This window comes from Micromys minutus, assembly GCF_963924665.1.
Source record: "Micromys minutus genome assembly, chromosome: 32".
Lineage (NCBI taxonomy): Eukaryota > Metazoa > Chordata > Mammalia > Rodentia > Muridae > Micromys > Micromys minutus.
In genome coordinates this window covers 19,776,887-19,798,021 of record NC_137967.1, presented here as the reverse complement: position 1 = coordinate 19,798,021, position 21,135 = coordinate 19,776,887, and the positions used below count along the sequence as shown (strand labels likewise).

Genomic DNA, 21,135 nt, shown 5'->3' with positions numbered 1-21,135 from the left:
GGGGGCGGGGGGAAGGTGGGGGATAGACTGGGAGCGAAGGGTTGGAGGTGGGACCCCGATCTGCTCCCCACACGTGCCCAGCTACGGCTTAGTTCTGCCCACGGAGGACAGTAGGATCGTCCCAAGAATCCCGCAGGCTCAGAGGCCCGGAGACCCTCCCTGGAGCCCCTTCCCTTCCAACAGGTCGGGGCTGAGTCGAGCCCAGCCACCCTCCACGCCTTCCGCAGTGGGACCCATAGGCCCCGCCCAGAGTTACGTCATCATGCAGACACGCCCCTCCCGTAGAGCCCCACCTGGCCGGGTGAAAAGCGTTAACTCTAACTTAAGAAAGCATCAATTCCTAATTTACAGATCGAGAAACTGAGGCACGGAGACAGGGAATGGGTTTAGCTTATGATCATCTTGTTTGGGTCCTCCCAGCCCCCCCCAAATAAACTCACGGAGAATCAATCCACGTGGCCTTTGGCCAGTCATTTCCTGGATGCTGGTTCCCTGTGGGCCTTCACTTGCACCGACCTCATCCTTTAGAACAAACTCTTTAATTCTGCGCTGAAAAATCTAGTACACTAGTTGTGCAGCCACAAACCAGGAGGTTGAGGCAGGAGGATCACGAATTTGAGGCCAACCTAGACTACAGGTTGACTTCAATGTCCTCTGAGGTTATATATTTAAGAACACAAACGCCTGTGGAGATGGGTCAGCAGTTAAAAAGCTACTTTTGCAGAGGACCCAAGTTCAGTTCCCAACACTCACAGGGCTAACAACCGCCTGTAAATATAATATTATGGGGCTGGAGAGACGGCTCAGTGGTTAGAGCACTGGCTGCTCTTCCAGAGGTCCTGAGTCCAAATCGCAGCAACCACGTGATGGCTCATAACCATCGGTAATGGGATCTGATGCCCTCTTCTGGTGTGTCTGAAGACAGCGACAGTGTAAATATATTAAATAAATAGATCTAAAATGAAGTTTAAAAACATTATAGTATTATGTTCTCACCCACATACCCACCACCACCGCCACACACAAATATAATTAAAAAATAATACAAGTAAATCTCTTTAAAATTAAAACCACAAATGGGCCAGATTTGGTGGCATAACACCCTTAACCCCGGCGCCAGGAGGCAGGGGTAGAAATAGGTCTCAGTGACTTAGAAGCCAGCCTTGTCTATATATGAGTTCCAGCCTGGGCTACATAGTGAAGTCCAAGTCAGCCATGGCTACGCAGTGGGACCCTGTCTGTAAAACAAATGATAAAAACAGCAACACAAAACCTTGGGTAATCCACCCCCACACAAGTATTCATTAAAGACAGTGGTATCTCGACCTTCCTAACACTGGGGCACTTTAATATGCCTTGATGGATGTTTTTCCTCTGTTTGTCCATCTGTAAAATGGGAAGGCTGAAGCTTCATACTGCCATCACAAAGCAAGAGCTGGCAAATATTTTTTTTTCCTATAAAAGTCTCATTTAACAGGGCTGGAGCGATGGAGACTGTGGTATGCCTGTTCTGTGACCATGAGGACTGGGGATGGGGTCCCCAATATCTGTATAAAAACACATCTCGGGCTGGAGAGATGGCTCAGTGGTTAGAGCACTGACTGCTCTTCCAGAGGTCCTGAGTTCAAATCCCAGCACCCACATGGTGGCTCACAATCATCTGTAATGAGATCTGATGCCCTCTTCTGGTGTGTCTGAAGACAGCAGTAGTGAACTCAGCATCACCGGCCGTGGAGGCAGTGGGACATGGGACCCGTCAGATTGCTGCTGCGCCTCACTGGTTTAGCTGAGTCACTGAGCTCCAGGTTTGCTGAGATCCTGTCTCTAAAGTAAGAACAACAAGGAAGAAGTTCCTGAAGTCAGCCTCTAACCTACACACACCTGTGCGCACAGGGGAACCTGTACCCCCATGCACAGGTGCACACACAGAAAGTCCCATCGGAAATACTTTAAGTATAGTAAACATAAGTCTGGCTCGTTGGTGTTTGTGTAGTGTGTGTGTGTGTGTGTGTGTGTGTGTGTGCACATGCATGCGCACATGGGTTGCAGGATAGAACACAAGGCTTTTTGCACATTAGACGAGTCTGTACCACTTAGATACATACACAGCCCTGAGAATTTTCTCTCTCACTCTCTGAAGACAGGGTTTTTATATAGCTGTAGCTGTCCTGGAACTTGCTCTGTAGACCAGGCTGGCCTCGAACTTACAGAAATCCTCCTGCCTCTCTGCCCCTCCCCCCAACCCCAAGTGCTGGTATTAAAGGCACTTTCGACCACTGCCCAGCACATCTTTTTTCTTACAACACTTAAAATACAGCAGCAGGACCATAGAGATGTCTCAGCGGGCAGAGAGCTTGCTGCAGGGCCTGAGGATGTGAGTCCAGTTCCTAGGAGACTCTCTCAAGCTCCTCGCTCATTCTCTTCCCTGTAACTTTTCTCTATGACATTATTTATTGTTTATTACTCCCCTTGTTTGCTGTCTCCGCAGACATGGCTGTCATCTGTACTGGACCGCCAGAACCTCAGTGGGCTGGGCTGGCTTACAGCTAGGAAGAGGCCCCGATGACAGGGCAGAGGCTCCATGCACATTTGCTGAGCAGGGATATGCAAATCGCTCTCCTGTTTGGTTTTCTCTGTGTGTAGCGCTGGCCGTGCTGGAACGTATGTAGATCAGGGTGGTCTTGAGGTCACAGAGATCTACCCAATTCTGCATCCTGAGTCTGGTACAGAAAGCATGGGCCACCATGCCCAGCACAAGGAATTTCTAATTTAATTAACTGATTAATGGAATATGTGCACGGGAGTGTGTGCTGGTGTGCATGAGAGAGTGTGCTGGTGTGCATGGGAGTGTGTGCTGGTGTGCATGAGAGAGTGTGCTGGTGTGCATGGGAGTGTGTGCTGGTGTGTATGGGAGTGTGTGCTGGTGTGTATGCGAGTGTGTGCTGGTGTGCATGGAAGTGTGTGCTGGTGTGCATGGGAGTGTGTGCTGGTGTGCATGGGAGTGTGTGCTGGTGTGCTTGGGAGAGTGTGCTGGTGTGCATGGGAGTGTGTGCTGGTGTGTATGGGAGTGTGTACTGGTGTGTATGGAAGTGTATGCCGGTGCGTGTGGGTGTGTGTGCTGGTGTGCATGAGAGTGTGTGTTGGTGTGCATGGGAGTGTGTGCTGATACTTGCACCTGCATTTGTAGAGGCTAAGGAGGGAGTCAGTTCCCTTGCAGCTGGAATTTCAGGCATCTGCAGGATTCTGCTTGCATGGATTTGAACTCACATCCTCATGATGTGCAGCAAGCTCTTACTGATGGGCCTCCCCAGACCTGATTTTGGGGGGGGGGGGAAGGAGGGGGCTGTCCAAATCCTGATCATCGATCTTCTTTGTCTCAATCCCAGATGTGTTGGAATCTCAAGCTGGTACCAAAATATCTGGGGCAACAAACTACCTCTTATAGAAAAACGTACTGACGGGCCCGGGTGAGGCGGCACACACCTGTGATCTCAGCACACGAGAGGTGGAGCAGGAAGTTTCCATCCTAATACCTCCCTGAACTACATGATCAAAGCAAACACTTAAGGGGTGCTGGGGAGAGATGGCTCGGCATTTAAAAGAACTTATTACTCTTGCAGAGGGATTTGGTTTGGTTCTTAGCATCTGTGAAAAAGTTCACAACTCACGGTAAATCCAGTATGAAGGGTTCTGACGTCTTCTAGTCTGTGCAGACACCGGGCACACATGCAATGTATGTGGACAAAGGCAGGGAAAACATTCATATACATAACAAACAAACAAACAAATAAATAGGAAGCACAGAGGGAAAAAGAAAAGAAACCGGCCTGACAATACGGCTCAGCAGATTGCTGCTAATCCTGAGGGTCAGAGTTCAACCCCTAGAAGCATCTCCTGAACATTATCCTCCAACTTTCACATGCAGGTCAAGGCATGTACTTTACACACATACACACAAAATAAATAGTGACGATAATAAATGAAGAAAGGGAATGCGTTTGAAATTACTTTTTATTAAATAAAATTTCATAGTCACGTTTATCACCACCTCCTTGTAGCTCAGGTTTAAAAAACATAGAAAGGTTGTTACACACTGGTCACTTAAGATCCGTTTGACTTTAAATATTAAGGGGGAGAAAAGCAGGTTCGGTTGGGTTTTCTGCTGTTGGGAGATGGTGGAATTCCCCCTCGTGAAACTGGCGAGGGAGAAGTAGAAGAGGAAATGGGGAGTCCAAGTTCCGCCACTGCGGGCCTTCCTTCCGGGTAGGGAAGCACAGATTTTCCCCGAGACAGACAGATGGTCCCCCGAGGACAGCCGCTGTCAGGCCAGTTCAAGGCTTGAGTGGGTGCCAAAGGCTGCTGCCCCATCTCACCCCTTCTGCAAGACAAACTGTGGTTGAGGGCAAAGCTGCGGTCCACCAACTCACCTCCGCCTTCTGGAAGCCTCTCTTCTGTTGGCTTTATTCTAATTTTTGGCCTTTCTTTTTAAAAGATTTATTTATTGTATGTACATAGTACACTGTTGCTGTTTTCAGGCATCTTCGAAGAGGGCATCAGATCCCATTACAGATGGTTGTGAGCCACCATGTGGTTGCTGGGAATTGAACTCAGGGCCTCGGGAAGAGCAGTCAGTGCCCTTAACCACTGAGCCACCTCTCCAGCCCCTTGGCTTTTCTTTCTACCGTTTTAAATGTAATTTTGAAAATGTAAGTGTGTGGATGCTTTGCTTGCAGGTATGTATACGTACACTACAGTGTGCAAAGGCCAGATGAGGGTGGTGGATCCCTTTGGACTAGAATTATCAGCCATATGGGTTCTGGGAGGAAAGCACAAACCATCTCTCCAACACCCTTCCCTTATCTTCTTCCTTCCTTCCTTCCTTTCTTTCTTTCCTTCTTTCTCAATTTCTTTCATTTTTACAACAGGGTCACTAGTCCAGAGTAGCCTTCAACTTCCTTGCCTAAGCACCTGACCCGGGAATTGCAGGGGTGGGGCGGGCAGGCCAGGGTGCAGGGTCGGTCGCCTTACCTCATGACCTTCCCCTGGGGTCTGATGCAGTTTAGAGTAAGCTTCCGCAATGAAGGTGGCCCTGGAGAGCACAGGGAAGCCTTCAGGGGGAGACCTGGTGCTGTCTGTCATCACCCCGCCCCCTCCCGCCTCACCCTGCTCACTTGCTGTGTAGCCCTCCTCCGGGAGGTAAGCCCGGGATGTCCTCTGAGGCCAGGGTTCTGAAAACCGAGCTTAGGCAGGGAGGTTCCTGAACAGAGGCGTACAGCTCTGAGGAGAAGAAGGTGAGCCAGAGCCCACGCTGGACAACCACCCCTCCCACTGGCCACTTGACTCGCTCACCAGAAACTCTGTGGCTCAGGGCTGCGTCTAAAGCCATCTCCTTGCTGATTGCCTCCTCACAAGGCCTGGGGGCCCCAGGGAAGCAGACCACCATGCAGGTCATGTTATCCAGACTTCCCTGTAAAGTGAAGGAAGAAAGACTCCGGTGGGAGGGGCAAACGCTCCATCCCAGGATTCCACGCCTTTGAGAGCGCGGTTAGTCCACAATCCTGGTGTTGGAGTCTCTCTCTCACCAGTCTGACTAATCCACCTCCGTCTTATCCAAGCTCTCTCCCATTTGGACTCATGTCTTGGACCATGCCCTTTGCCGATCTTAGCCACCATGCTGCATTAACGAAAACAGCCCAGCAAGATGGCTCACGGACAAAGATGCTTGCCTGGCACCAAGCTTGGCAACCTGAGTTCGATCTCTGGGTCTTATATTAATGGAAGGAGAGAATTGATTACCATAAGATGTTCTCTGAGCTACACATACATGATGTGGTAAATACGCACACACACACACACACACACACACACACACGCGCGCGCGCGCGCGCGTGTTACAGTAAAATAGAATACAATTTAAATAAAATAGACAGCCAACGCTTTTGAAATTCTTCCTGTTTTAGGATTCTTCCTGTTTCAGACACACCTACGGACTAGCCTGAAGTCACTGATCTCATTCCTTGAGGCTATGCCCCTTCTCTTGAACCCCTCCCACTTACCTATCTGCCAGTCCTAGTCTCCATCAAGGTTCAAAGCATCCTTCTTGCTCTGCCCAAGTCACTCACACCCTCTAGCTCAGCCCCACCATTATCAATGAAGCCCGACCTCCTCAAATTCAGTGACCCCAGGACCTACCTTGCACAGACAAGTGTCCAACAGCTGCGCACATAGTAGTTCCGGGTCCAGGCCCAGACGCAGGCGCGACGTCACCAGTCCCGCCAGGTCCGCACCAGACAGAGCGTCCCACACGCCATCAGAAGCCAAGAGCACGAACTCATCCTCGTCCTGACGTGCCAGCGCAGCCACCTCGGGCTCAGCGGACACGAGCTGCAGCTCAGGAGGCCTCCCCGGTGCCTGCTTGTAGGCGAAGTCACCTAGGGCTCGCGACACGGCCAGGGAGCCCTCTACGCGCCGGCGACGGACAGTGCCACCGGCGTCGTGGATGCGCTCGCGTTCCCGAGGCCGGTGGGGACGGTGGTCCTCGGTGCAGAAGGCCACCGAGCCTGAGCGACTTAGCAGCGCTCGCGAGTCTCCGCAGTGCGCCAGGTAGAGGAATCGCGGGGACACGAGCAGAGCCACAGCTGTCGAGCCACCGGGGTCGACGCGGGGCCAGAGCGCGCTCAGCCGTGCGTCTGCGTGGAGGAAGGCACTACGCAGAGCCTGGCGCACACCGTCGGGCTCCCGGGGCGCAGGGCCTAGTTCCCCCAGCACGTGACCTGGGAGGTGGCGCGCTGCGAAGCGTGCGGCCCTCGCTCCTCCGTGGCCATCCAGGACGGCGAAAAAAGCCCATTCTGATGGCAGCCCGGGCAAAGCCAGCCGAGCGCAGTGCGCGTCCTCCATGCGCGCGCGCCAGCCCTGCACCGCGCTGGCCCCAAAGCGCAGGCCGGTTGAGGCCGCCGCACCCCCGTGTAGCCTCTGCCAGCACCGGGGCGCAGCCAGGAGACTGCCTGGCGCGCCGGGGACGCTTCTCTCCTCTTCCACTTCTTGCTCCGCCACCTCCTGAGTTCGAGTGGTCCATCCGAGTCGCTTAAAGAGGCTGGCAAAGGCCGCCATTCTCCTGCTGGGGGATAAGGAAAAGTTCCCTCCCTGTTCCGGCCTCCCTAATCTCTTTTATGTGAGACTTTAAACCAAGTAAATCTCTTTCCTATCCCTTGACCTGGCCTGAAGTCGGGTCACTAAGAGGTGTATTCATGGGTTCCTTTTCCCACACTTTCTGGGTCAGGCATTATTGCGCTTAAGGCCATAAAAGCAAGTTCTTTGCACTCTTACAGGTACAACACATTATTTAGAAGTTACCACACACATTTAGTGCCTGTGGAGACGGAGGGCAACTTGTAAGAGTCAGTTTCTATGTGTTCTGGGGCTCGAACTCAGATCAGCGGGTTTGGCAGCAATAAGTTTTTACCCACTGAGCTCTATCATAGCCCCCCCCCCCACTATTTTACATGGATAATAATAATAATAATGGTGGTGTTGTTATCAGTTTGAGACAGTGTCTCACTATGTAGCCTTGGCTGGCTTGGAAATCACTATGTAAACCAGGCTCTCAAACTCAGAGATCTACCTACCCACCATAGCTGGCCTTTTTCTGGTAGTTTTAGATTCATTTATTTTATGTATATAGATGTTTTGCCTCCGTGTATACACACTATATATGTGTTTAGTATCCTTGGAGGTCAGAAAAGGGTGTCAGATCTGGGACTTGAATTACAAAACAGGTGTGAGCTGCCATGTAGGCGCTGGGAATTGAACCCGGGCTCTCCGTAAGAACAAGTGGTTTTAACAACCGAGCTAACTCACAACCCCCACACCTGACTTTTATGTGACCAACTTAGAAAAGAGAAAACTGAATTACAGAAAAAGGAAGCTAGGTTGCCGAGACTCTGGAACCCATGTCTTCGACTAAAGGAATCCCTTTTGTTGCCCAGGCTGGACTCAAACACTATTTTAGCTGAAACTAGCCTTGAACTCCTTAATCTTCCTGCTTCTGCCCTTTGAGTACTAGCTGGTCCAAGATGGCCTCCAAGCCAGACTTGGTGCTACAGGCCTGTAATCCCAGCAGTTGGGATGTGGAGGAAAAAGGATCAACCAGGAGTTCAAAGCCATTTTAGGCTGCATAAGGCCCTGTCTGAAAATACAACAACAACAACAACAAACCTAACTATAAATAACAAGAGCTTAAAGCACAAAACTGTCCTATCTCCTGCTCAGGGTCATTTTACAGACCTCACCTGTTTCTCACCTGTCCTGTTCTCTCCAGACCACATCTGTATCTCAGAGCCCACCGATTACATCATTCTATACTATTGCCTCAACTAACCGTGTCTAAGCTCCTCTCTGCGTGCCTTGGGTTGGGCAAGAAGGCTCAGTGGAGTAAAAGACCTTTGTCTGACGACCTAAGTTCGATCCCCCAAACCGACATGGTAGAAAGAAGGAACCCCGGGGACCTAGTGCTGGCTGCAACGGCCCCGAAGAGGGTTTGACGGTAGGTCCGAGTCAGAATAGAATAGGAGTTTTGTCTAACTTGTTTATAGCGTATCCCTTGGGGGGCCCTAGAACAGTGCCAGCCCCACCACACATGCTCAGTAGATGCTTGCTGAAAGGTTGAATGAACTGAAACTTCCCTAGGCGAGAGTGACCTGCATACCTTCATACACAAATAAATAATTGTAAAAATGTTAGGGCTGGAGAGATGGTCCTTAGTTCAACTCCCAGCAACCACATGGTGGCTCACAATCACCTATAATGATGTCTGGCGCCCTCTTCTGGCGTGCAGGCATATATGCAGGCAGAACATTGTACATAATAAATAATCTTTAAAGAAAATAAGTTTTAAGTTTGAGTACTTTTCCTCACCCCCTTTTCCACGCCATCTCCAAGTCTAGCCTCACACTTTACCCCAGAACATCATCATATTCCATCCTCTCTCTCAGTGGCATCCCTAAATCTGCCCCAGCATCCATACATCCCGAGTACGCATATTCTGGGCACTCTCCAGCTCCGCACTCCTTTCAAGCCCCGCCCTACTCCTCAAAAGGCCGCGCTCCCTCCGAAGCTCAGACCCCGCCCATTAGAGCGGAGGCCCCTCCCTCCCTGCCCTAAGCCCCGCCTTCGATTCAGGCCCCGCCCCCGGGCCCGGCGCTGCAGTGCCTGTTCCTCCGCGGCCCCGCCCTCCCGCGCCGTGCGGAGCAGAGGGCGGCGGCGGTGGCGGCGGTGGCGGCGGCGGCGGCTGCTGGAGCAGCCCAGGAGGATGGCGGCGGCGTCGTGGACGCGGTGGAGATGAGCGCCCGTGGCCCCAGGCCCAGGGCGGCGCGGCCGGAGTGGGCGGGGGTCCCGATGCAGGCCCGAGGGGGGCCATGGGGCAGGTCCTGCCGGTCTTCGCCCACTGCAGTGAGTATGGAGAGGCTCCGGCCTGGTGTGGGGCACAGAAAGCCGCGTGGGATCCTCTTAGGGTCTCCATCTTCTGCGCGCGGGCTCGAGGGAGAGCCGGGCTTCGGGGAAGGAGACAAAGGAATCCTTCCCCTCCCCCCCACGCATGGGGGCAACTGGGGCATCCTGACCCAGAGGACCCAGTGCAACGGGGTGGAGGTGGGGGGTCATCAAGATCGCGGGTTGGGGGGTGCGCGCAGGGCTCTGGATTGGATCGCCCCGCCCAGTGTGAGAAAGAACAAGCGCGAGGGGAGCTGTCCCCGGCCCTGGTGCTGGCCGCAGCGGAGGGGTTGAGTCAGGATGGAATAGAAGGATCCGACTCCCCTCAGCACCCATTTTTGCATCTCACCCTCATGATCTGCCCAAAAGACACTCCTAATATCACTCTGTGTGTCCGACCCCCTGTCCTCAGAAAACAGCCTTCCCTGGGTTGGTGCTAGGTCTACTGAGTCTTTAGCGGGCTTTTTCACTCTGTAGTAACCGTGCAGAAGATCACACTCCTCTTCAGGCCTCTGGTTGTCCCGGTGAGGAAATGAGACGGAGGTACAGGGTCGGGTTTCCATTTTCGAAGGCTGTAGAACCTCTCCTGTGTCAGAGCCCCTAAGCTAGCTTGAGGAGCTGGCTTCCCAGTTCCGAGCCCCTTGTGTCATCCTGTTCCACTCTAAGCCATCAGCTCCGGCAGTCGTGTTTACCCGTGCGTCCCCACACAGGGTGGTTCTGACAGCTGAGGATGCCGACGCTAGCAGATACAGCCACTTGCACGCCTTGGGTATCCAGATGCCCAAGTTCTGAGGATGTGAGATTTGGACATTTTTAGTTTCATTCCCCTCCTCCTAGCGTTTAAATATCTCATCTTCAGCTGAAACCACAATGGGGGAGACCCTGTAGGCCTGCCCCCAGCCAGCCCCACCTCTCTTGTCCGCATCTATAATCTGCCCCCCCCTCCACTCACACCTTCACACCCCTCTGTTCCTGTTCTAATCGCAGTGCTCACACCAGGAACTTTGCACTGACCTTCCTCTCTGTCTGGGAAGCTTTGCCCAAGGCATCTTAGGGCCGATGATGACATCAGAAAAACCCTGGAGATGACTCTGTGTCAAGCAGAACTCCATCTCCCTTACCTTGTTTGACTCCATGTTTTATGGACTCTTCCACAGAGTATAACTTTATGAAGTCAGGAGTTTTGTCTAATTCGTTCATACCGTGGCCCTCTGGGATCTAGAACAATGTCTGCCACGTAACGTGTGCTCAGCGAATGATTGGATGAACTGAAACTTCCCAAGGCTTCTACTTTGAAGACTTTGAGATAAAGCTTCCTGTAGCCCGGGTTGTACTGGGATTGTATGTATTGTGTGTGTAGCAATCTGAAGTTAGCCTTGAGATTCTGGTCCTCCTGCCTCTACCGATCTCCCATATTGGGTTTACAAGCATGCCCCAACACACCCTGTTTATTTCATGCTGGAGATCAAAGCTGGACCTTGTGTATTGGGAGAACCACATCCTTGGACCTGGTTCGGAACTTCTAAGACCCCACCCCGTCTGCTTCTATGCTCCTCTCATCCACCTCTTCCTCTTCTGTTTCTTTAACTAATTAATTTTATTTATTTTTAAGAGTAATTTCTCTTATATATGTAAGAACTCTGCACGCATACCTGCATGCCAAAAGTGAGCATCAGATCTCCGTATAGATAGTTGTGAGCTACCATGTGGGTGCTGGGAATTGAACTCAGGACCTGTGGAAAAGCAACAAGTGCTCTTAGCTGCTGAGCCTCCTCTCCATTTTTATTTTATATGTGTATGATGTGTCTTCTGGTCATCACATGCATGCAGTACCCACTGCGTCCAGAAGAGGGAGTCTAATCCTTGACAGTGGTTCTCAACCTTCCTAATGCTGCGGTCCTTTAATATAGTTTAATGCAGTTGTGGTGACCCTCAACTGTAAAATTATTTTCGTTGCTACTTTATAATTGTAACTTTGCTACTCGTTATGAGTTATAATGTAAATGCCTGATATCCAGATGGTCTTAGGCCACCCCTATGAAAGAATCATTAGAGCTCCTCCAAAGAGGTCCAGACTCAGGTTGAGAACCAATACCTTAAAACTAGAACTACAGATGTTGTGAGCCACCCCATGGTTGCTAGGAATCGAACCTGGGTCCTCTGCAAGAGCAACAGGTTCTTTTAATGAAAACTATCTCTCCAGCTTCTCTCTTCTTTTCCTTTCTTTTTCTCTTCCTCCCTCTCTTCCTCCCCCTCCTCCTATTCTTTCTCCTCTCAGCTGACTGACTGCAGAACTTCCCGCAAGCTTGTAAGTGCTCCACTCCCGAGCATCCCAGCCCTCTTTTCCCTTTTTATTTTGAAACAATCTTGCTAACTTGCCGGGGCAGGCTTTGAACTTGTGACCCTCCTATGTCAGTCTCCTGTGGTTGAGAGTACACGTCTGTATCATCAGACCTGCATCTCTGAACTTCTGGTATCGATGTCCTTACTGTTTTACATGTTATACAGGAAGCGAAATGCCCTACCTCTCAAATAGCCTAAGACTTTTAAAATTCCAACTATCCAGGCCTCCAGCAGTGGTGCACTTCCATGATTAAAAAATTTTTTAGGCTGGGCACAGGTGGCGCATGGCTCTAATCCCAGCATTGGAGAGGCAGGGGCAGGGTGAAGTTCAAGGTTAGCCTGGTCTACAGAGTAAATTCTAGGATAGCCGAGGCTCTACCAAAACATCGTGTCTCGAATCCCTTCAACTACGAAAAGAATTCTTTGTGTGCTTACGTGTGTGTGTGTGTGTGCGCGCGCGCGCGCGCACATGCACGCGCGCAAATGAGCTCTGTGTCCACGTGCATGCTGCATGGACCCTAGTTGCTGTGTGTCAGAGGTTAACTTTAGAGAGTCGGGTAAACTGGATTGTCAGGACGCATCTGCTCCTGCTGAGCCTCGACAACTCATGCCTGTGGCTTAGATTCTAATAGTTTCATTTCTTTCCCATTGCAGAAGAAGCTCCGTCTACAGCCTCTTCTACCCCCGATTCCACAGAAGGTAAGTGGAGTGGTGTGTGTGTGTGTGTGTATGTGTATGTCAGGGTTTCATGACTGGATGGTTCGGAGAGGCTGAGAACCCTTCTCCCACTGTAGGAGGGAATGACGACTCGGATTTTCGGGAGCTGCACACAGCCCGGGAATTCTCGGAGGACGAGGAGGAGGAGACCACATCGCAGGACTGGGGCACCCCCAGGGAGCTGACCTTTTCCTACATCGCCTTCGACGGCGTGGTGGGCTCTGGGGGCCGTAGGGACTCAGTTGTTCGTCGTCCCCGGCCCCAGGGACGTTCAGTCTCAGAACCACGGGACCCACCCCCACAGCCCGGGCTGGGTGACAGCTTGGAAAGCATCCCTAGCCTGAGCCAGTCCCCAGAGCCCGGGCGCCACGGTGACCCCGACACCGTGCCTGCAGCTGAGCGCCCGCTGGAGGAACTGAGGCTGCGGCTGGACCAGCTTGGCTGGGCTGTCCGGAGTGCGGGATCTGGGGAGGATTCGGCCACCAGCAGCTCCACCCCGCTGGAAAATGAGGAGCGTGATAGGTTGGAGGCCGGCGAGGCTGGAGAAGGTGAGATCTCAGAGGTGTGCGGAGGGTGTACCAGGATACTTCCAAGAAGAAAGAAAGCTCATGGCCTTCTCTCTCTCTATGACACCAGAGACGAATCCGGAACTCCGACTTGCTCAGCCTTTACATTTGCAACTTGAGGTCCTGACTCCTCAGCTTAGCCCTAGCTCCGGGACCCCCCAGGCACATACCCCATCCCCACAAAGATCTCAAGATTCAAACTGTGGTCCTGATGAGCCTCTGCTGAATGAGGAAGAACATTGGCGGCTGCTGGAGCAGGAGCCAATCACGGCCCAGTGCCTCAATATCACTGACCAATCAGAACTCACGTTGGAGCCGCTCCTTCTAGGTAAGCAGTTTGTGAGCCAAGGACAGCTAGATAGAGGTGAAGAGATTTACGCTTAAATGCGATGGGACCAGCTTGGCACAGGACCCAAGAACAGTGGAGAAGGGAGTCCCCCAAAACTCCTTTTACCCGGGTGTGTGGTTTGAGGAGACTCCCCAACACACATTCACATTGTTAACTATCTAGGGCCTCCTGCACTCTAGGTACAATCTCTACCACTGAAATACATCTCCTGGCCCCTTCGGCCTTTATTTTGAAAGAAGCCCAGAACTCCATCCACTCGCCTCAGCTTCAGTTGGGATTAGAGACCTGCAGCCCCCAGACCCTGCTTTCACTGGCTCTGTACAGTTCCCTACCCGCCCACAAGATCGGGGCTCCTTGTGGGTACCGGGATTGGGTGCTGTCAAAAAATGAATTCTTCCTTCTTCTTTTGGACTGCTTCATCTAGAAGCCGACTATGCCCATGGGACTTGTGAAATGTTTTAAATTATTAGACCTGGTATGGTGGCATGCTTAATGTCAGTACTTGGGAAGCAGAGGCAGGCGATCTTGGTGAGTGTGAGGCCAAGCTAGTCTACCCAGTAAGCTCAAGTCTAGCGTAGGGTATAAAGTGAAACCCTGTCTCAAAATATTTTAAATTAATTTATTGTGTGCAGAGGTAGGTGTGTGTGTGTGTGTGTGTGTGTAAATGCATGCACTTGCAAATCATGTCACACCCATGGGTTTTAATTTTTTAATATTTAGATTTATTTTATTTTAAGTGTATAAATGGTTTGCCTGTATGTGTGTCTGTGCACTATGTGCGTACTTGGTGCCTGTAGAGGTCAGAAGAGGGAGACACATCCCCTGTAACCGGAGTTGGGGTGGTTGTGACCTAGGGTGTGCTGCTGGTGGGAATGGAACCCAGCTCTCCTTTTTTTTTTCCTCCCAGGACAGAGTTCCTGGCTGTCCTGGAACTTTCTCTGCAGACCAGGCTGGCTTTGACCTCAGAGGTCTGCCTGCCTCTGCCTCTGCAGTGCTGGGACTAAAGGCCTGGGTGGGTACCAACACTGCCTGGCCTGAACCCAGGTCTGCAAGGACACTGAGCAATCTCTCTAGCCTCTCAAAGGACTGTTGAGAGTTCATCCTCACCTTGTAAAGGTGGAGTGTCTCTTCTGCAAGAGTTGGGGTGGGGTGTGCTGAGACAAAGTCTCACTATGTCCCTCTGACTGTCCTGGAAGTCACTATGTAGATCGGGCTGGTCCCAGACTTCACAGAGATCCACGGGAGAATCTCTCTTCTTTCTCTCACCACACTGCCTTCGCCGGGCAGTTCTTTCAGGCTCTCATCTCATTGACGGAGTTGTTGGGATTACAGACACTGACCAACGGGGTTCTGGGGGTTTGCATTATAAGTAGTTTCATGAGGTGACCTGGTCCTCATCCTCCAGGGCCTCTACAATAACTTGACTCTTTGGGCGGAAGAGATGGATTCGCTCTTAAAAGCACTTAGCCTTCTAGCAGAGGGCAGGAGTGCTGCTCCCAACGGCAGCTCTAGGGATCTGGCGCCCTCTTCTGGCTGCCTTTGTCACCTACACTCATGTGGGCGTACAAGGAGAGCCTTAAAATAGTTTCCTCTTGCCAAGTGGGGTGGTATACACCAGTGGTCCCAGCACTTAGGGGGCAGAGGCAGGCAGAGCAAAATCTCAAGTTCAGACCTGGGTCTTGGACCCTAGCACTTGGGTGGACTGAGATAGAAGGATTGGTAGTTTAAGGTCAGCCTGGGCACCAAGAGACACTGGGTTTTCTTAGTTACTTAGTTTTAAGACAGGTTTCTTTCTTTCTTTTCTTTTCTTTTTTCTTTTGTTTTTGTAGACTCAGGCTGGCCTCGAACTCACAGACACCTGCCTGTCTCTGCCTCCTGAGTACTGGAATCAAAGTTGTACACCACCACAGGACAGGACCATGTGTTTAAAAAAAAAAAACAAAACAAACAAGCAAAACCACAAAATAAAACTAAAAACATTTATTCAGGCCAGGTGTCATTTCTATGAGTCTGAGGTGAGCCTAAGTCGACATAGTGAGTTCCAGGACAGTCGGGACTGTGTAGAGAAACTCTGTCTCAAAAACAAAACAAACAACAAAAAACCCCAACTGTTTTGAACCCCTTTACATTTAAATTTACTAATTTTTTTTAAATGTAGGAGTGCTCTGTCTGTACGACACCTACGTACAGCTTGTTGTGAACCACTATGTGGTTACTGGGAATTGGACTCAGGACCTCTGGAAGAGCAGCCAGTGTTTTTAACCATTGAGCCATCTCTCCAGCCCCTCCCCAAAACATTTTTAAAAGGATAAAAAAAAAAAAAAAAAAAAAAAGCAAAGTAAACAAGCAAACCAAACCTTTACCCGAGCCAGGCATGTTGAAGAACGCACACATTTAATAATCCCAGCACGTTGTAGGAAGAGACAGGTGTGTTTTTTGTGGGTTCTAGCCCTTCACAGCAAGACCTTCTCTCAAAAAACAAAACATTCTACTTTTCTCTAACTGTATCCAAGCCTGGGCCTCCAGGAACCGCAAACACTTGGTTAAAGACAGCTCCTTGTCTATTTACTAAGTCCCAATTTGGAAACTGTCCCCACCTCTCTGGCCGGCTATTGGTTGGGTTGCAAAGGGGCCCTTCCCCTCTGCTCTTTCCCTCGGGTCCCTCTTAAGTGGGCGAAATCCCCAGGAGCCGGGCGTCCGCAACCGCTCTCTCGGAGCCGAGATGGGGAGTAAAGGTGGGCTTGTTCGACGGCTTGGAACTGGGGTCCGGGAACAGAGCAAAGGGGTTCAGATTAGTTCTTTCCTTCCCGGGATCAGGGGCATGGTTTCCTCCTGGGTGCTTGGACCTGTTAGAGAGGCTTGCTGGAGCTGGGGCGGCATATCAGGGGGCGTCTCGGGAGGAGGTTGAGGGGACATGAGGGGTCCCCTGTTCAAGCCAGAACTTTGGGGCCCGGGAGCAGGGAGGCTCCCATCCCCCAGCCTTGTGTCCTGGCTACCGAGCTGTCATTCAGGGCTGGACGTGCCAGCACAGCTGCAGGAGGCCCCCTCCCCCTCGCGTGCCTAAACTTAGCCCCGCCTCAGGCGACCCGGCCCCTCCCCCCACCCGCTGGTATCTGTCTGGGGAGATAGACTGGGTGGGCCCCCGCATTAGGAAAGGAGGGCTGCTCTTTTATGGTGTCTGGGAAATAAACAGAAAGAATCCAGGAGCGAGAGGGAAGCAGAGAGTGTGGCCAGTTGTCTTGAGAGCAGTAAGGGTCAGAGCTAGAAGGGAACAGAAGGACACTGATATCAAAGTTTGGGACTCACATGGGTGTGGCTTCTTGGGAGGGCTGTAGAGGTTTCAGTGGATGAGATGAACGGTTAAGGGCTGGAGGCGCCCCACCAGGGGCTCAGGTCTAGCTTGGGAATTAGGCTCCACATCTCTGGAAGGGATCAGTAGTTTGCGTTTATGGTTCAGAGTATCAGGTGGAGTAAACCGTACACTCAGGACTTTAAACATGTTTTGGTAACTAGGAATGGTAACACGCCCCTGTCATCCCAGCACTTGAGAGGCAGAGGCAGGAGGATGGCTGTAAGTTCCAGGCCAGCCAAGGCTGCCAAGACCCTTCCACAGAAAAGGGAAGATAACAACATGCTAAAATTGTTAGTTTTCCTTGTGATCGATCTGACAAAATTTATACTGTCAAACAATGGGGAATAGGCTCGCCCAAGTGATTTCCAACTTGGGAGTGTATTTCAGGTCATGCAGAAGTGAGAACATTCACAGAAGTGTGGGTACAAAGTGAACGACTCCCCACATTTGAGTTCAGAGTTGAATAAGATAAAGAATGTCCCAGCCACAATAGAATATTATATGGCTCTTTAACCTAGAGTCAGGCATGGTGACAGAGTGCTTTAATTTCATCGCTCCAGAGACAGGGGCAAGTGAATCTCCGAGAGTTCAAGGCCAGCCTGTTCCAGGACAGCCAGACCTACATAGTGAGACCCTGTCTCCAATAAATAAAACGGATCAGGGATGTAGCTCATAATATCTGTCAAAGACAGACAGACAGACAGACGGGTGAGTGGATGGGTAGGTGGATGGATGAATAGATAGATAGATATGACTGGTCAGGGATGTAACTCATAATAGATAGAAGGGTGGATTGTCAGACAGACAGACAAGACTGGTCAGGGAAGTAGCTCAGTTGGTGGAGTTTTTAACCTAGCATGCATGAAGCCCTAAGTTTGATCTTTAGCGCCTCAGTACTCAGGGGGGTAGAGGCAGGGGCTTGACTGGCCTCACACTTAAAAACTAACAGACAGAGTGAGCCTGGTCAGGTCGGAGTGCCAGCGCTGTCTTCTTTCCCACAGTGGCAGACCTGTTGTACTGGAAGGACACCCGGACGTCGGGAGCTGTCTTCACGGGTCTCATGGCCTCTCTTCTCTGCCTCCTGCACTTTAGCATCGTGTCCGTGGCTGCGCACCTGGCTCTCCTGGGTCTCTGCGCCACCATCTCTCTCAGGGTTTACCGCAAAGTGCTGCAGGCCGTTCATCGGGGCGACGGCACCAACCCTTTCCAGTGAGAATGCCCAGCCCGGCCGACCGAGCGTCCATTGTGACCCTTGACCTCAGTTCACGCATTGCCCTCATCGTTTTTTCATTCTGACCGTGAACCCTGCTCACCCAAAAACCCCGGTCTTTCTCCCTTTCTCCTTGATAACCTCGATTCCCTTTCCCAATCTTAAACTCGACCTTGGCCCCTGTACAAAAATCCTCAGCCCTAATTCTGGTCTTCTACCGAACGCCCCGTTCTTGTTAAAGACACTCGCCCAGGTCTGACCCCACCCACTCAGAGCGCCACACCACACTCCTTTATCCCATCAGGGCTTACCTGGACATGGACCTGACCCTGACTCGGGAGCAGACAGAACGTTTGTCCCAGCAGATTGCCTCCTACGTGGTCTCCACAGCCACACAGCTACGACATTTCTTCCTAGTAGAAGACCTGGTGGATTCTCTCAAGGTACCCGCAAAACTGCTCGGGGACTCTCAGTGCTCCCCTCCGTGCCCAGGGTGAGGGTGGGACAGCCTTTAGGTCTTTCTGACACTGAGCCTTCCCCCACAGCTAGCTCTTCTCTTCTACATCTTGACCTTTGTGGGAGCCATCTTTAACGGCTTGACTCTTGTCATCTTGGGTGAGCTGGGAAGGCTGAGGCCACGGCGGTGGGGTGGAGGATGAATGGGAGGGTGGGGAGGGTTGGGGGGTGGGTCGGGAGATGGAATATAGCTCCACGTGGAGTGTAGAGAGAGCCTCTTGTGCACTGTGTGGGAGCATTGCCTGTCAATCAAAATCTGTTGGGCTATTAGCTTCGTCAGGAAATAGGAGGCGGGAGTTCCGGCAGGGAGAGAGGATTCTGGAATAGTCAGCCCAGTGCTGATGGAGAGGGTCACAGGAAACTGAGAAGAGGTAACCAGCCATGTACATTCATAGAATAAACAGGTTAAACGAGATAGGAACTACTCAGGGAACAAGCCCAAGCTTGTGGCCTAGGCATTTATTCATGACATATTAAGTCTCAGAATCATTATCCCCCCCTCTTCTCTCTCTCTCTCTCTCTCTCTCTCTCTCTTTCTCTCTCTCTGTAGGCGTGGTTGCTTTGTTCACTATTCCCCTTCTGTACAGACAACATCAGGTGAGTACAGCAAGCTCGCCGTTGTCAATGCAGAAGTCAAAGATGGTCGGTGGGACTACCTCCGTTCTGTAACCAGGGCCCTACAGACAGTATGTCCCAGGCAGACACCCAGCGCTCAGAGAGTGGGGCAGGAAGATGGGATGAGTTCAAGACCAGCTGCCTAGACCCTACCAATGAGGGGCTGCTGGCTCAGGGCTCAAGAAAGGGAGGTAAAACATTTCTCATGCAAAGCCAGTGGAAGGCCCTGAGTTCAATGCCGGTGCCACCAAAAAACGTCATATTAAACTGCTGTTAATACATCACTCCCAGCTCGGAGCACAGTCCAAGCTGCTGACCCTCAGTTCTGAGATGTGTGGGTGTAGCATTAACAATCTGAGAACCCAGAAGGCTGAGGCAGGAGGACTGCTGTTCAAGGACAGTTAGAGCTATGTAGCAAACTGTCTGAAAAACTAAAAGTCAGCCCGAGGTTGTAGTTCAGTTAACAGAGTTCTTGCTTAGCGGCGCATGAAGGCCTTAGGTTTAACCCCTTAGCAGTGCGTAAAAACGGACGTGGTGGTGCACATTCGGGAACTAGAAACAGCGTTCAGGGCCAGCTTCAGCTGCATTGCATGTTTGAGACTCAGGCTACATGAGACCCTGTCTCAAAACAACTAAGGCAGAAAGGCCGGTTATAGGTCTCACAGTTGAAACTGGCCTGCTAGGTAGGCCCTCCTCCAGTTTGGAGATGTAAGAGCTGAAGGCAGCGTCCCACATCAGTTACCCAGAACCCTCTTTGTCGCTTTGGTCTCCCCAGGCCCAGATTGACCAGTATGTGGGATTGGTGACCAATCAGTTGAGCCACATCCAAGCCAAGTAAGTTCATGAGAAGATGACAGGGAGGAGAGCCAAACCTGAGATATTCGCTGTTGTTTGTGGGCTTTCTTTTGTCTCCCCCACTCCTCAGCTCCCCTCTTTCTTATTCCCAAATCTCCCAGGCCACATTGGTTACATCTCGAAGCAGGTCACCAGGTGGAGGGTAGGTGCTATCTTCTGCACCTCTTCCATCTCACATCACACACCTCATGGCCCCTAATTTTGTTCCCTCAGGATCCGAGCTAAGATCCCGGGGACCGGAACGCTTGCCTCAGCAGCAGCAGTCTCCGGATCCAAAGCCAAAGCCGAATGAGAGGGGTGTCTTTGCCCGAGGGACGCCTGCCCACACCCCAGCAGCCCTCTTCCCTTTCATTCCCCGTGCATCCACACCCTCTCCCACTCGGCCGAGCCATTTCCCAGTGGGAAGTGCCTGAGCGACCCGGACTACATTTCCTAAGAGCCTCTGCTCTAAGAGTCCAGGAGAAGGCCATGCTTCTTGGCCGCGGAGCCTGCTGGGAGTTGTAGTTGAATAGTCAGGACGCTGCCCTGCACTTCCGTGACCCGCCGCTGGAGGCGCCGTGAGGGGTTGGTGTCTCTGAGGCCACCAACCCTTATGCTGGGGCTTTGCATGGGGCCCAGGCGAGCCTTGAGCTTGGATTTACACTGTAATAAAGACTCCTGTGGAAAATTCACTGCCTTCTGTGCTTTAAAATCCCTCCACTTACACCTTCCTACACTGAAAAGAACTAAAACGAAAACATGAAAATCTCTAATGGTAACGCTATCCTTAAATCCCAGCATTCAAGAATCAGAGGCAGATGAGTCTGCACAGTGAGTTTCAGGACAGCCAGGGCTATGCAGAAAGACCCTGTCTCAAAACAGCCATCAACAAAAAGAGATGATTGGGTGAATGCAAAATGATCCTCTGGTAAAGGATGAGGTGGTCTGAGTTGGATCATCTGAATCCCCCCCCATGGTAGACAGAGAACCCTCCATGGTTACGTCACTTCCGGGTGTGCTCCATCGCATACCTGAACTCCCCACAACGAACGTATAGGTATCATTTAATAATTTAATTTAAAAGATACAGTTAGAAAATAAATTCTGGGCTGGTGAAAAGCACTTACCTCCAAGCTGGCCACCCCAG

The 21,135-nt window shown here is 51.4% G+C and overlaps 2 protein-coding genes across 3 annotated transcripts; one reads left to right on the top strand and one right to left on the bottom strand.

Annotated features, from left to right (window-relative positions):
- Positions 1 to 4,947: 4,947 nt before the first annotated feature.
- On the bottom strand, positions 4,948 to 7,110 carry PPM1N (protein phosphatase, Mg2+/Mn2+ dependent 1N (putative); the record flags this gene model as incomplete). Its single annotated transcript, XM_080908691.1, has 4 exons — positions 4,948 to 5,089; positions 5,172 to 5,277; positions 5,350 to 5,467; positions 6,193 to 7,110. The coding sequence occupies 4 exons, from the start codon at positions 7,108 to 7,110 to the stop codon at positions 4,948 to 4,950; spliced, it is 1,284 nt and encodes a 427-aa protein (XP_080764817.1).
- A 2,303-nt stretch (positions 7,111 to 9,413) lies between these two features.
- RTN2 (reticulon 2) lies at positions 9,414 to 20,678 on the top strand (the record flags this gene model as incomplete). Of its 2 annotated transcripts, XM_080908369.1 has the most annotated exons (10): positions 9,414 to 9,447; positions 12,484 to 12,528; positions 12,624 to 13,094; positions 13,183 to 13,440; positions 17,815 to 18,022; positions 18,328 to 18,466; positions 18,569 to 18,638; positions 19,090 to 19,136; positions 19,930 to 19,988; positions 20,223 to 20,678. In XM_080908369.1, 10 exons carry the CDS (start codon positions 9,414 to 9,416, stop codon positions 20,299 to 20,301), a joined length of 1,410 nt encoding a protein of 469 aa, XP_080764495.1. In that variant the 3' UTR covers positions 20,302 to 20,678. The 2 variants fall into 2 exon arrangements, with proteins under 2 accessions (XP_080764495.1, XP_080764496.1); XM_080908370.1 differs by lacking the exons at positions 9,414 to 9,447; positions 12,484 to 12,528; positions 12,624 to 13,094; positions 13,183 to 13,440 and adding an exon at positions 16,078 to 16,196.
- Between the last annotated feature and the right edge of the window lie 457 nt (positions 20,679 to 21,135).